Source organism: Papio anubis, chromosome 2, assembly GCF_008728515.1.
Source record: "Papio anubis isolate 15944 chromosome 2, Panubis1.0, whole genome shotgun sequence".
In the NCBI taxonomy this organism is placed as follows: Eukaryota; Metazoa; Chordata; class Mammalia; order Primates; family Cercopithecidae; genus Papio; species Papio anubis.
In genome coordinates, this window is record NC_044977.1 from 48681919 (window position 1) to 48695488 (window position 13570).

At 48.6% G+C, this 13570-nt stretch overlaps 1 protein-coding gene across 1 annotated transcript in view; it reads left to right on the forward strand.

Moving 5' to 3' along the window:
* The first annotated feature begins 7462 nt into the window (after positions 1-7462).
* The window catches only part of COPG1 (COPI coat complex subunit gamma 1), a 29008-nt gene continuing 22900 nt past the window's right edge, over positions 7463-13570 (forward strand). The window contains exons 1-8 of the mRNA XM_003906886.5: positions 7463-7637; positions 8482-8534; positions 9312-9392; positions 9654-9725; positions 9907-9986; positions 11659-11734; positions 11979-12071; positions 13081-13167. Coding sequence (XP_003906935.1) covers positions 7601-7637; positions 8482-8534; positions 9312-9392; positions 9654-9725; positions 9907-9986; positions 11659-11734; positions 11979-12071; positions 13081-13167 — 579 coding nt within the window. The 5' untranslated portion in view covers positions 7463-7600. The remainder of the gene's footprint in view (positions 7638-8481; positions 8535-9311; positions 9393-9653; positions 9726-9906; positions 9987-11658; positions 11735-11978; positions 12072-13080; positions 13168-13570) is intronic.

Here is a 13570-nt window from a genome sequence, read left to right on the forward strand (position 1 = left end):
GCTGCACTTCCTGGGGACTTCTAAGCTCAAGGCCCTTCCCAAATTGCTCCATAAACACCCTTCAGGGAGCTGATGGAATGGGATCGAAGTGGGCAGGCCTTGCACAACAAATGCACATTGCTTTATTCACACGAAGTGATTTGTGTACACTCCTGATGGAATGGCAGCGAAGTGGGCAGGCCTTGCACAACAAATGCACATTGCTTTATTCACACGAAGTGATTTGTGTACACTCCATGATATCAGGCAGATTTTATCTATTATGGAAAAGCAGACTTGTTCCGGGAGATTTTGACTACAAAATGTATTGACCCAGGTACAACCCAATGTTTACTGTGTATGATGATTTAAACAAGGAAGCGCTACTGAGGGGTTGGGGTGGGGGGCATAGGCCTGGAAGACCTTATCATAGACACTCCCTTTTGGTTTTTTGGACTGTCATTATTCTCAGTCTGCTGGTGGGTGGAGATGTTCCAAACCCTTCCTATTCATTGTCACCAGCTCCTGGTGAGTCACTAATAGCTATTCCACCACACCAGCCCTTCAGTCCTCCTGGAGGGTGGGGAGAGCTTGCAGACAGCTGCTTCTCCTACTCTACAGTGGCAGGAAAGCAGGTTCTTAGGAACCTTGAAGCTTTGCTGCAGCCTCTTCAGCTTACAGTCACACACTCAAAAGAGCAGGATGGTGTTAATTTCGTTGCTTCAGAACTTAGGATCCATAAGAAGCCGGGTAGGTAGAGTGCCCTCAGATCCCCACACCAGGGCTCTTTCAACTTTATCACATGAAAAGAAACTCAACCATTTGCACATAGATACTGATTAGACTTTACATGTCATGTTATGTTTTTCTTCTTAGTAAAACTTAAGTGATCAATGTAAAGGAATTTCTGTTTTGTTTTGTTTTGTTTTTTTAGAAAAAGGGTCTTATTTTGTCATTCAGGTTGCAGTGCAGCAGCAGGATCACAGTTTACTGCAGCCTTGAATTCCTAGGCTCAAGTGGTCCTCCCACCTCAGCCTCCCAAGTAGGTGGGACTACAGGCACATGCCACCACACTTGGCTAATTTTTAAAATTTTTGTATGAATGGGTTCTTGCCATCTTGCCTAGGCTTATCTTGAATTCCTGGGCTCAAGCGATCCTCTTGCCTTGGCCCCCTCAAAGTGGTGGGATTATAGGTGTGAGCCACTGCAACCAGCCTGGAATTTCTTTTTTTTTTTTTTTTTTTTTTGAGACAGAGTCTCGCTGTGTCACCCAGGCTGGAGTGCAGTGGCGCAATCTTGGCTCACTGCAAGCTCCACCTCCCGGGTTCACGCCATTCTCCTGCTTCAGCCTCCTCAGTAGCTGGGACTATAGATGCCCGCCACCACGCTCGGCTAATTTTTTTGTATTTTTAGTAGAGATGGGGTTTCATCGTGTTTGTCAGGATGGTCTCGATTTCGTGACCTCGTGATCTCCCCACCTCGGCCTCCCAAAGTGCTGGGATTACAGGCGTTAGCCACCGTGCCCGGCCCCAGCCTGGAATTTCTTATTGCAGAAAAAGAATAAACCTGTAGTTGCTCAGACCACAGGGCTGGAATCTTGGTTCTGGCATTCATTCATTTAACTAATGTGTACTGAGTACCTATTTTGTGCCATGCCTTGAGGATATGGCAGACAAGGAACTTACATTCCAAAGGTAAACAGAAGAAGATAAAAAACAAACGCTGACGTTGGGAGGACAAGGCGGGTGGATCGCCTGAGGTCTGGAGTTTGAGACCAGTCTGACCAACATGGAGAAACCCCGTCTCTACTAAAATTAGCTGGGCATGGTGGTACATGCCTGTAATCCCAGCTAATCAGGAGGTTGAGGCAGATTTGCTTGAACCCGGGAGGCGGAGGTTGTGGTGAGCCAAGATCACACCATTGCACTCCAGCCTGGGCAACAAGAGAGAAACTCTGTTTCAAAATAATAATAATAATAATAATAATAATAATAATAATAATAATAAGTGGAGCATGATGGTGCATGCCTGTAATACTGGGGAGGCTGAGGCATGAGAATCTCTTGAACTTGGGAGGTAGAGGTTGCAGTGAGCTGAGATGGGGCCACTGCACTCCAGCCTGGGTGACAGAATGAGACACCATCTCAAAAACAAACAAACAAAAAACAAGTGCAGTTAATTTTATGTGTCAACTTGCCTAGATATTTGATCAAACATTATTCAGGGCAGGGCATGGTGGCTCACGCCTGTAATCCCAGTATTTTGGGATGCCAAGGCGGGAGGATGGCTTGAGGCCAGGAGTTCAAGACCATCCTGGGCAACACAGCAAAATCCTGTCTTTACAAAAAAATGAAAACAAACAAACAAACAAAAAAACTCGAACTCCTGACATCAGGTGATCCACCTGCCTTGGTCTCCCAAAGTGCTGGGATTACAGGCGTTAGCCACAGCGCCCAGGCCCCTGTCTCTATTTTAAAAAATAAATAAATAAGGCTGGGCGTGGTGGCTCATGCCTGTAATCCCAGCGCTTTTGGAGTCAGAGGCGGGCGGATCACGAGGTCAAGACCATACTGGCCAACCAACATGGTGAAACCCCATCTCTACTAAAAATACAAAAATTAGCTGGGTGTAGTGGCGCACGCCTGTAGCCCCAGCTACTCAGGAGGCTGAGGCAAGAGAATCGCTTGAACCCAGGAAGGCGGAGGTTGCAGTGAGCCGAGATCGTGCCACTGCACTCCAGCCAGGGCGACAGAGCGAGATTCTGTCTCAATAAATAAATAAATAAATAAATGCATACATACATAAAAGGGGAAAAAAGAAAAATAGTGTAAGGAAAACATGTTTATGAGGCTGATGGGACCCCCCAGGTTGTCTAATAACCATGTGTCCAGGTCAAACCTTGATTTCACCCCGAGCTCTCCTTTTAGTTGATGGCTTGTGATTCAGGGTAAGTAGCAGTCTGTGGAAACCCAAGAAACTGGTTTGATTCCCAGCTGTGTCATTCAGTTGGCATGTGTCCTTCATCAATGTACATAATGTCTCTGAGATTCAGGTTTGTGCCAGTGAAGTCAGCATGTTTACTTTGAACTTTCATTAGGTGGGCTCAGGATAAAATACATGAAGTGCTTCTCGTCTGGTGAGCCCTCGATAAACGCTAGCACTTGTATTGTGGTCCTCCTGCCCTAATAATGATCACACCTTAGCACAATGTTGCCCTTCACAGTTTGCAAAGGCGGGGGCGCTTATATTGATGATCTCATCCTAAAAAAGTTGAATTTTTGTTAACAACAGCTCATATGTATAGAGTACTTGCTATTTTTACAAGTATTATGTAACAGTGAGTGCTCAACAAATGCCGAATGAGCGAGGGCATGGTTTCAAAAGTGGGTGTGGGTGGAGGAAAAAACAGGTGACTGCTACTTTGACTAGAAAACTTATTTTATAGGCCGGGCGCGGTGGCTCAAGCCTGTAATCCCAGCACTTTGGGAGGCCGAGACGGGCGGATCACGAGGTCAGGAGATCGAGACCATCCTGGCTAACACGGTGAAACCCCGTCTCTACTAAAAAATAGAAAAAACTAGCCGGGCGAGGTGGCGGGCGCCTGTAGTCCCAGCTACTGGGGAGGCTGAGGCAGGAGAATGGCGGGAACCCAGGAGGCGGAGCTTGCAGTGAGCCGAGATCAAGCCACTGCACTCCAGCCTGGGCGACAGAGCGAAACTCCGTCTCAAAAAAAAAAAAAAAAAAGAAAACTTATTTTATGAGGCTGGAAGCTGCCCCTAAAGCAAGAGTAGCCCTGAGTTTCCCTGTTATACTGAGGGAATGCTCAGGTTAGTCCCCGGACTCTGAAGCTGCCCTGGGTCACTCTAGTGGACAGACAGGGCCTGGCATGGGGGCTTCAAGCCTCTTCCAGCTGTGCCGTCTCTAAAAAACTAGAGGTAAAAATAGAGAGTTGGTGCCACCTAGAGGGCAAGAGAGTGCATCTCAGAGGAGGGCTGGGGAAATCCTTAGAGTATGGAAGGTGGTGGTCATTGGAAAGTATCATAAAAATAATCTCTGCTGGCCTGGCATGGTGGCTCATGCCTGTGATCCCAACACTTTGGGAGGCCGAGACAGGAGGATCACTTGAGGTCAGGAGTTCAAGACCAGCCTTGCCAACACAGTGAAACCCCATCTCCACCAAAAATACAAAAATAAGCTGAGCCTGGTGGCATGCGCCTGTAGTCCCAGCTACTAGGGAGGCTGAGAGATGAGAATCGCTTGAACCTAGGAGGCAGACAGGTTGCAGTGAGCTGAGATTGCGCCACTGCACACCAGCCTGGGTGACAGAGCTACACTCTGGAAAAAAAAAAGGGGGTCTAGACTTAAATTACTCATACAACTCTAATAAAAAGATAAAATAATTTCAAAATGAGCAAGGGATATGAACAGATATTTTTTCAAAGAAGATGTACAAATGACCAATAAGCACATGAAAAGACGCTCAACATCAGTAGCCATCAGGAAAGTGCAAACTGAAACCTCTTCACACCCATTAGCATGGCTATAATAAAAAAGACAGTAACAAGTGTTGACAAGGATGTGAAGAAATTGAAACCCCCATACACTGCTGGTGGAAATGTAAAATGGTGCAGCTGCTTTGGAAAAGCAGTTAGGCAGTTCTCAAAAAGTTAAACATAGTTACCATATGACCTAGTAATTCCACTCTGAGGTATAGACCCAAGAGAAGTTAAAACATAGGGTCACACAAAACCTTGTATATTAATATTCCCAGCATTCACAGCTTTGTTCACAAGAGCTAGACTGGAAACCACCCAAATGTCCATCAACTGATTAACAAACAAAATATGGTAAATCCATAAAATGGAATATTATCCAGCTACAAAAGGAATGATTCATGCTATAACATGTCTTGAAAATATGCTAAATGAAAGAAGCAAAACACACAAAAGACTACATAGCATATGATTCTGTTTATATGAAATATCCAGAATATGCAAATCTATAGACAGAAAGTAGATTAGTGGTTGCCAGGGACTGGGCAGATGGGCAAATGGGGAGTGACTGCTAATGAACAGGAGGTTTCTTTTTGGGGTGATGAAAATGTTCTCCAATTAGTGTGGACAGGTGCATAAACTTTTTTTAATATACTAAAAGCCACTGAATTGTACACCTGTGTGTGTGTGTGTGTGTGTGTGTGTGTGTGTGTGTGTGTGTGTATTTTTTTTGAGACAGAGTCTTGCCCTGTCATGCAGGCTGGAGTGCAATGGCCCAATCTTGGCTCAGGGCAACCTGTGCCTCCAGGGTTCAAGCAATCCTCCTGCCTCAGCCTCCCGAGTAGCTGGGATTACAGGCGTCTGCCACCATGCCCAGCTAATTTTTGTATTTTTAGTAGAGATGGGGTTTCACCATGCTGGTCAGATTGGTCTCGAACTCTTGACCTCAGGTGATCCACCCTCCTCGGCCTCCCGAGTGCTGGGATTACAGGCATGAGCCACTGTGCCTGGTCATGCCTATATATTTTTTGAGACAGGGTCTTACTCTGTTGCCCAAGATGGAAGTACAGTGGCATGATAATGGCTCACTGCAGCCTTGACCTCCCAGGCTTAAGCGATCCTCCCATCTCAGGCTCCTGGAGTAGCTGAGACAAGACAAAAATCAGAGTTTAGTCCTCAGATGTACCATAATTTCCTTAATCATCCCTTTATTGATAGACATTTAGGGTGTTTACAATTATTTTGCTGCAAACTGCATTTTCATTTTCTTTCTTTCTTTTTTTTTTTTTTTCAGATGGAGTGATGGAGTTTCGCTTTTGTTGCCTAGGCTCCAGACTGGAGTGCAATGGCGTGATCTCAGTTCACTGCAATCTCTCTGCCTCCCAGGTTCAAGCGATTCTCTTGCCTCAGCCTCCCAAGTAGCTGTGATTACAGGCATGCACCATCACGCTGGGCTAAGTTTGTTGTGTTTTTTTGTATTTAGTAGAGACGGGGTTTCACCATGTTGGTGAGGCTGCTCTCGAACTCCTGACCTCAGGTGAGCCACCCACTTCAGCCTTCCAAAGTGCTGGGATTACAGGCTTGAGCCACCACACCCGGCCTCATTTTCTTCTTTTGAACAATTTCCTCCTGATTAGGGGTGGGGTTACTGATAAAAGATTTTGAACATCTTTCTGACTCTTGACAATTTTACATGTTGTAAGATCTGTTGTCCCTGGCCTTAGCCTCTGCAAAGCCAAACCCTAAAGGCTGGCCCCAGCGACATCTTCCCCGCCACCAGCTTTGTGGTCACCCTTTTCACCTGGGGCCTCTGTCTCAGCCCCCGGCCTCTCCTCTCCACAAGCCCACTCCTCCTGCCCACAGGGCTGCCAGCTTCCCCTCCCCAGATAAGCTGGGGCCCTGTCGCAGCACTTGTCTGGCTCCTTGGTATGCACTGACCTTAGCCTCAGGGTGTCCTGCATAGGTCCCCAGGAAGATAAACCCTGGGTGATGCTTCATTTACTGCCCTTCCATCTCCCCGCGTAGGCAGTGGATCTAGTTAGCACTCCATAAACATCTAAAGTATTTACAAAATAACGTTGAAGTTCCATGCTGTTTAGTTAGATCTCTTAAAGTTGATAACGTACAAGACAATTTGCATCAGGAGCAGATGAGATAGGGCCCGGCAGATATAAATTAAAAATGCAATTTCATGCATTCATTGAATGAGAACTCACTGAGCAACTACTATGTGTCAACGTTATCCACTGAAGTGAATAAAAGACAAACCAAAAAACCCCAAAAGAGCAAGAAAGTTGCCGGGTGCGGTGGCTCACCGCTGTAATCCCAGCACTTTGGAAGGTCGAGAAGGGAGGATCGCTTGAGCCCACGAGTTCAAGACCAGCCTGGGCAACATCATAGTGAGACCTCGTCTCTACCAAAGTTAAAAAATTAGTCGGGGGTAGTGCGCCCAGCTCTACTCGGGAGGCTGAGGTGGGAGGATCGCTTGAGCCAGGGAAGTGTAGGCTGCAGTGAGCCGAGATTGCACAATTGCACCACAGCCTGGGCAGCAGAACGAGACCCTGTTTCAAAATAAATAAAAACCAGAAAGCAAAAATAAAGTGTTAGATGGCGATTCGAGCTGAGAAGGAAATCAGGCAGGGGAAAGAAACTGAAAGCGAGGAGTGGCTGGCAAGGCTCCCTCGGAAGGTGGCAATAACAGTCATAGACCGGTCACATCAACTGGGTGTTTACTGCAGGCCAGTGTGTGCCACCAACCTCACATCCCAAAGCCACAAAGACTCACGCCACAGCGCAAAGAGGCAGGGGCTCCTCCTCCTCCCTTGGTACACGGAAAGAGGCGTAGAGAGCAGAGTGGGGACGCTCGTCAGTAGCCCCCGCACCTAGCCCTCGCCCCTCCCTCTGGCTTTCCCCACTCCCGCTGCGGCGGACGCCGGGTTAACTTTTGACGTGGCTGCGGCGACAGGAATGAGCGCAGGCGCAGAGCGCGGAAAGCGCCTGCGCAGAGCGCAGGGCGACGTGGCCAGCTGGGGCCCGGAAGTGGTCCCTGTAGAATCACTGTCGCCCCGCTGCTCCGTGCCGCTCCCGTCGAGCATTGCGTTGCTGCATTGCGCCCCACCGACTCCACTATGTTGAAGAAATTCGACAAGAAGGACGAGGAGTCAGGTGAGGGGGCCAGGCCTGGGTCTGAAGGAGGCCGGGCCCCCACCCGCCAAGCCTTCCTTGAGGTTCTCTGTCCTGACCCGGAGGCTGAGGCTCAGTGAGGGGCAGGGGCTTGTGCCAGGGTCCGCAGCTAGTCAGTGGCAGGCCTCGGAGAGCCCGAGCATGCTCGGCTGTCTCACGCTTGTAAGCTCGGACTGCAATTTTCTGGGTGACCTTGGGCGCGTCACCGCCTCCCCCCGGCCTCAATTTACTCATCTGTCAAAGGAGGGGACCAGGCCGAATGCTCTCTTGTTACTTTTTTCTTCCAACCTCTTGGGATTTGCTGGGGCTACGTTGGTGCTGGCCATACTGGGGCGTAATCCGCGGAGCCAGCGTCCTGTGACTGGAAACTCTGACCCCATCATTCATTTATTCAGCAAAGTATATTGAGCGGTTACTATACGCCGGGCACTGTACGGTGTCCTGGATACTGCAATAGAGCAAGTAGGACACTCAGTGCCTAAGCTGGGAATATTAGAATGGTTGCACCCACGGTGGAGGAGACAGACATCAACCAGATAATCACACGTGTAATTATTTGCAAATGTGTCATCTGCTATGAAGGAACTAGTTACAGCCAGATGGTGGTCCCTGGCACATAGGGACTTAGTTAATTACAAGTTATATAAATGAACACAAGACATGGCACTATGAGAAGCACAGGACTGTACTAGGGCTGCTAGGAGATTGTGAGTGGTTTGGGGTAGAGTGGAGCCCGCCTAGAAAGGGACATCTTCCCTTTACTATGTCTGGGAGAGTTTTGAAGTTCAGAGTCACAACCTACCTTCTCCATTGTCTTTGACTGTAGGTGGAGGCTCCAACCCATTCCAGCACCTCGAGAAGAGTGCCGTACTCCAGGAGGCAAGTGACATTTGCTCCCCTCTAGCTTCCATCATAAATATTCACCATCAATGCCACTGAAATACCAACACATTCAAAATGTTGTTTTAAAGAGCAACACGGGAGAAAACTTGTGCCTGGAAGACAGGAAACCTTTGTTCCTGGAGAGAGAGAGTTATGCTTACTTCTTTTTTTTTTTTTTTTTTTTTTTTTGAGATCGAGTCTCACTGTTGTCGACCTGGGCTGGAGTGCAATGGCATGATCTCGGCTGTCTGCAACCTCTGCCTCCCAGGTTCCAGCAATTCTCCTGCCTCAGCCTCTCGAGTAGCTGAGATTACAGGCACCCACCACCACACCTGGCTAATTTTTGTATTTTTAATAGAGATGGGGTTTCACCATGTTGGCCAGGCTGGTCTTGAACTCCTGACCTCAGGTGATCCACTCCCCCCACCCCCGCCTCCCAAAGTGCTGGGATTACAGGCGTGAGCCACTGCATCCAGCTGCTGCTTTCTTGATTGTTGTCATTCATTGTTTCTGTTTCCAGTTAGTAGATGTTTGCTAACTATCTGCTAGTCAATAGGTTAGCACATCCCTAACTAATATTTACACGAGAGTTCAAGAATAATTAGTAGTTGAGTAAAGAAAAACAAACCCTTTCCTTATGAAAATAAGCTTGTTGCATACCCAGAAAGCCCTGTTTAGGCAAGTCAGTTTACCCTGAGACTTCTCAGACATTGAATATACTTGAAGGGAAATGAACTAGGCTAGAAGGTAACATCCTTGGTCACTTCTTCTTAGGCCCGTGTATTTAATGAAACTCCCATCAACCCTCGGAAATGTGCCCACATCCTCACCAAGATTCTTTACCTCATAAACCAGGTAACAGGGTGAAGCTTGGGGGTAGGGAGAATGGTGCTGGGGGATTGGAGGGGAGTGGACAAATCATGATCACTCTTAGGCTATTGGACAGCCTCTATGTGGTTGTAGACAACAGCTCAGCTCTGGGTCCCCTCAGCATCCAAGTCTCATATGTTGCCCTTGAGCCTCTTTAGGGTCTGGGGATCTGGTATGGGCTGATCCTGCAGGAATTGCTGTCTGACCCTCTGTCCCAAGCTGAGACTTCTTTCTTGATTAACACAGGGGGAGCACCTGGGGACCACGGAAGCGACCGAGGCCTTCTTTGCCATGACCAAGCTCTTTCAGTCCAATGATGTAAGTGCCTCGACCCAGCTTTCCTTGAGAGGTGGCAGCTGTGACAAGGTGGTGGGAGGGCCAAGGAGAGGTGGCCCCACCAGTTAGTGTGGGCTGCCTTTGTGGAGATAGGAGGTATCTTCTCCCAACTCTGGCCCTTGGTGAGCCCGGGCTGATAGGGCTTTTCCCACCTGTCTCCCAGCCCACACTCCGTCGGATGTGCTACTTGACCATCAAGGAGATGTCTTGCATCGCAGAGGATGTCATCATTGTCACCAGCAGGCAGGTCATGGGGTTGTGGGTGGCTCCTCTGATGGGTTCCATTGACAGACCATTTTTTCTTGTGTGTACCAGACAGTGAGACTTTTGGTTGCATATTGCCAGCTGCCCACCCCATGGCAGCTTCCCTGTTATTGCTGCCCACCCCGTGGCAGACACAAATGCTTCCTTTTCTTGATTTGTTTTAGTCAACCAAACCAGCTTAGAACTTTCCCAAAGTCTTGAGTATAAAGAAAGAACACACAAAAAAACCAGAGTACAAGCGGTATACTGCTTACTAAGTGACTGGTGTCTGCTTTAAGCTAAATGATTCAGGGACAGATGTGACTAAAGTGTAATCACTGCCCTTAAGAACTGGGGCTCAGTTCTCTTATTTCTTCCTGCCACAGTTTAGGGTGGGGGGGTCATACATTGATTTGTCGGTTCAGTTAGAAAATATTGTCTGTCAGTCCCTGTGTGTAGCTCTGGGGATGTAGCAGCAACAAAGATAGACATAGCCTCTGTAGCCCCAGAATTTATGGAGAAATAACCAGGCATCAGGCCATTAAGGTAGGGTGTAATATGATTTATCACGGAAGTATTATGGGCTATGAGAGGAGACCAGAAGAGCATCCAGCTGGATTTGAATTAGGAAAGTCCTCCTAGGGGAATGATCCAAGTAGAGTCCTGAAGGATGAGTAAGAAGAAACAGGACAGGACAGGCGCAGTGGCTCAAACGTATAATCCCAACACTGTATCCACAGTGTAATCCATAGGCCGCAATGGGCGGATCACTTGAGGTCAGGAGTTTGACACCATCCCGGCAAACATGGTGAAACCGCGTCTCTACTGAAATAAAAATTAGCCAGGTGTGGTGGCATGCACCTATAATCCCAGCTACTGGAGAGGCTGAGGCAGGAGAATTGCTTGAACTGGGGAGGTGGAGGTTGCAGTGAGCTGAGATTGTGCCACTACACTCCAGCCTGGGTGATAGAATGAGATTCCGTCTCGAAAAAGAAGAAAAAAAGAAGCCCGGCACGATGGCTCATGCCTGTAAACCCAGCAATTTGGGAGGCCGAGGTGGGTGGATCATGAAGTCAGGAGTTCAAGACCAGCCTGGCCAACACAGTGAAACCCTGTCTCTACTAAAAATACAAAAATTAGCCAGGTGTGGTGGCGCACACCTATAATCCCAGCTACTGGGGAGGCTGAGGCAGTAGAGCTTGAGCCTGGGAGGCAGAGGTTGCAATGAGCCAAGACCGCGCCCCACTGCACTCCAGCCTGGGCGACAAAGTGAGACTCTGTCTCAAAAAAAAAATTAAAAAAAAAAAAAAAGAGTAGGACAGAGTGGAGGTGAGGGGTGAGGAGTGCTATAGGCTAAGGAAACAGCACATGCAAAGGCTGGAGAGGAGTGAGCATAGCCAGTTGGGGAAATTCAAGGAGTTACATTCAGGTCACTGGCAGTAGGAAGCTATGGAAACTTTTTAGCAAAAGCAGGGGGATGACCTGTTTGGTTTTGAGTTTTATGAAACTCCCTCCAGCAGCTGTGTGGAGTTAGACTTAGAGGGGCAAGAATAGAGGGAGAGCACTGGTTAGGAGCCTTGTGTAGTAATCTGGGCAAGGGTGGTGATGGGAGCTGGAGAGGAGTGAGCAGGCTTAGGCTTTCTGCATGCTGACAATGCCTTCTTCCCTGCAGCCTAACAAAAGACATGACTGGGAAAGAAGACAACTACCGGGGCCCAGCCGTGCGAGCCCTCTGCCAGATCACCGATGTGAGTCATGCCGGTCCTTCCCTGCTTCCTGGCCTCTCAGTTGAGGCTCTTGGCATCATCTTTTGCATGCTTTGGGGTGTCCCCTATCTCACTGAGCCAGGTGATGTGGGGTGGAGGTGGTGTGTAGGAGCACATGAGAAACACTTACTTCCTCCTCATACTCCTATCTGCCCCCATTTCTGCACTCCTGAGAGCTGCCAAGGACTGACTGGATCTCCTTCCACCCTGCTTCTTTTGCCCACAGAGCACCATGCTGCAGGCTATCGAGCGCTACATGAAACAAGCCATTGTGGACAAGGTGCCCAGTGTCTCCAGCTCTGCCCTCGTGTCTTCCTTGGTGTGTAGCTGCTGCTGGAGCCCTGCTGGGGGTGGGGTAGAAAACTGAAGAAAATTTCAGAGTCACATTCCAGTAGGAAAAAAGAAAGTGTTTCCTTCTTTTTTATTTTATTTTATTTTATTTTATTTTTTTAACTGAGACAGCGTCTTACTCTCACCCAGGCTGGAGTGCAGTGGCACGCTCTCGGCTCACTGCAACCTCTACCACCAGGGTTCAAGTGATTCTCCTGCCTCAGCCTCTCGAGTAGCTGGGATTATAGGCACCGGCCACTGTGCCCAGCTAATTTTTGTGTTTTTAGTAGAGACAGAGTTTCATCATCTTGACCAGGCTGGTCTTGAACTCTGGATCTCGTGATCCACCCACCCCCCTCGGCCTCCCAAAGTGCTGGGATTGCAGGCGTGAGCCACTGCTGCTGGCCTTTTTTTTTTTTTTTTTTTTTTTTTTGAGACAGAGTCTCGCTCTGTTGCCCAGGCTAGAGCGTAATGGCTTGATCTCAGCTCACTGCAACCTCTGCCTCCCTGGCTCAAGCCATTTGCATGCCTCAGCCACCTGAGTAGCTGGGATTGTAGGGGTGCACCACCACGCCCAGCTAATTTTTGTATTTTTGGTAGAGATGTGGTTTCACCATGTTGGCCAGGCTGGTCTTGAACTCCTGACCTCAGGTGATCCACCCGCCTTGCCTCCCAAAGTGCTGGATTACAAAGCGTGAGCCACTGCACCTGGCCAAAATAAAGTATTTTTGTATCTGTAAGCCTGAGAGTCCCACCCTTCTCCGTGAAGAGAGCCAAGGAACTCTGGGGTGATTGAAGAGGGTCGTGGGTGGATGGCGTTGACCCATGCCTTGGGCAGGGACAATGAGGGTGGGAGCATCCTGAGTTTGTCCATGGTCTCTGAGGACCAGGACAGTGGCGAGCCCCTGAGCTATGTCTGAGGGAGGACCAGAACTGGGCCCAGAAGGTGTGATGGGGACACTTCCTACCTGCCCCTTAATGTGCCCTGTTGCCCACAGCACCTGCTGAAGTGCAGCTTTGACGTGGTCAAGCGCTGGGTGAATGAGGCTCAGGAGGCAGCATCCAGTGATAACATCATGGTCCAGGTGAGATGTGAGCAAGGGAGTGATATTTAAAACACTCAGGCAGGTGGTAAGGCACTGGCCGGTTGGCATGGACACTTGCCACTGAGATCCTTGTGACTCCTGGCCATAGCAGGCTTTAATCTTTTTGTCATTGGATCATGGGAAGAATTGGAGGTCCTGGGTTAGAGAATCCAGGGTACCACTTCGGGGGCTTGGGTTAGAGACTGCTTACCAGCTGGTGCTGAAATATTCAAGTGTTTTGATAACCAGCTGAGTATTGTTTTGGAGCAGATGATGTGGCAAACTTGGCCAAGGCAGGCAGAGGGCTGCCTAAATTTAGGCCTTTGCCAACTTGGCTTTGTTATGATGTGTGGAATTATCTTGATGAGGCTTTCATCCACTTTACTCTTCCTCGGTGACCTAG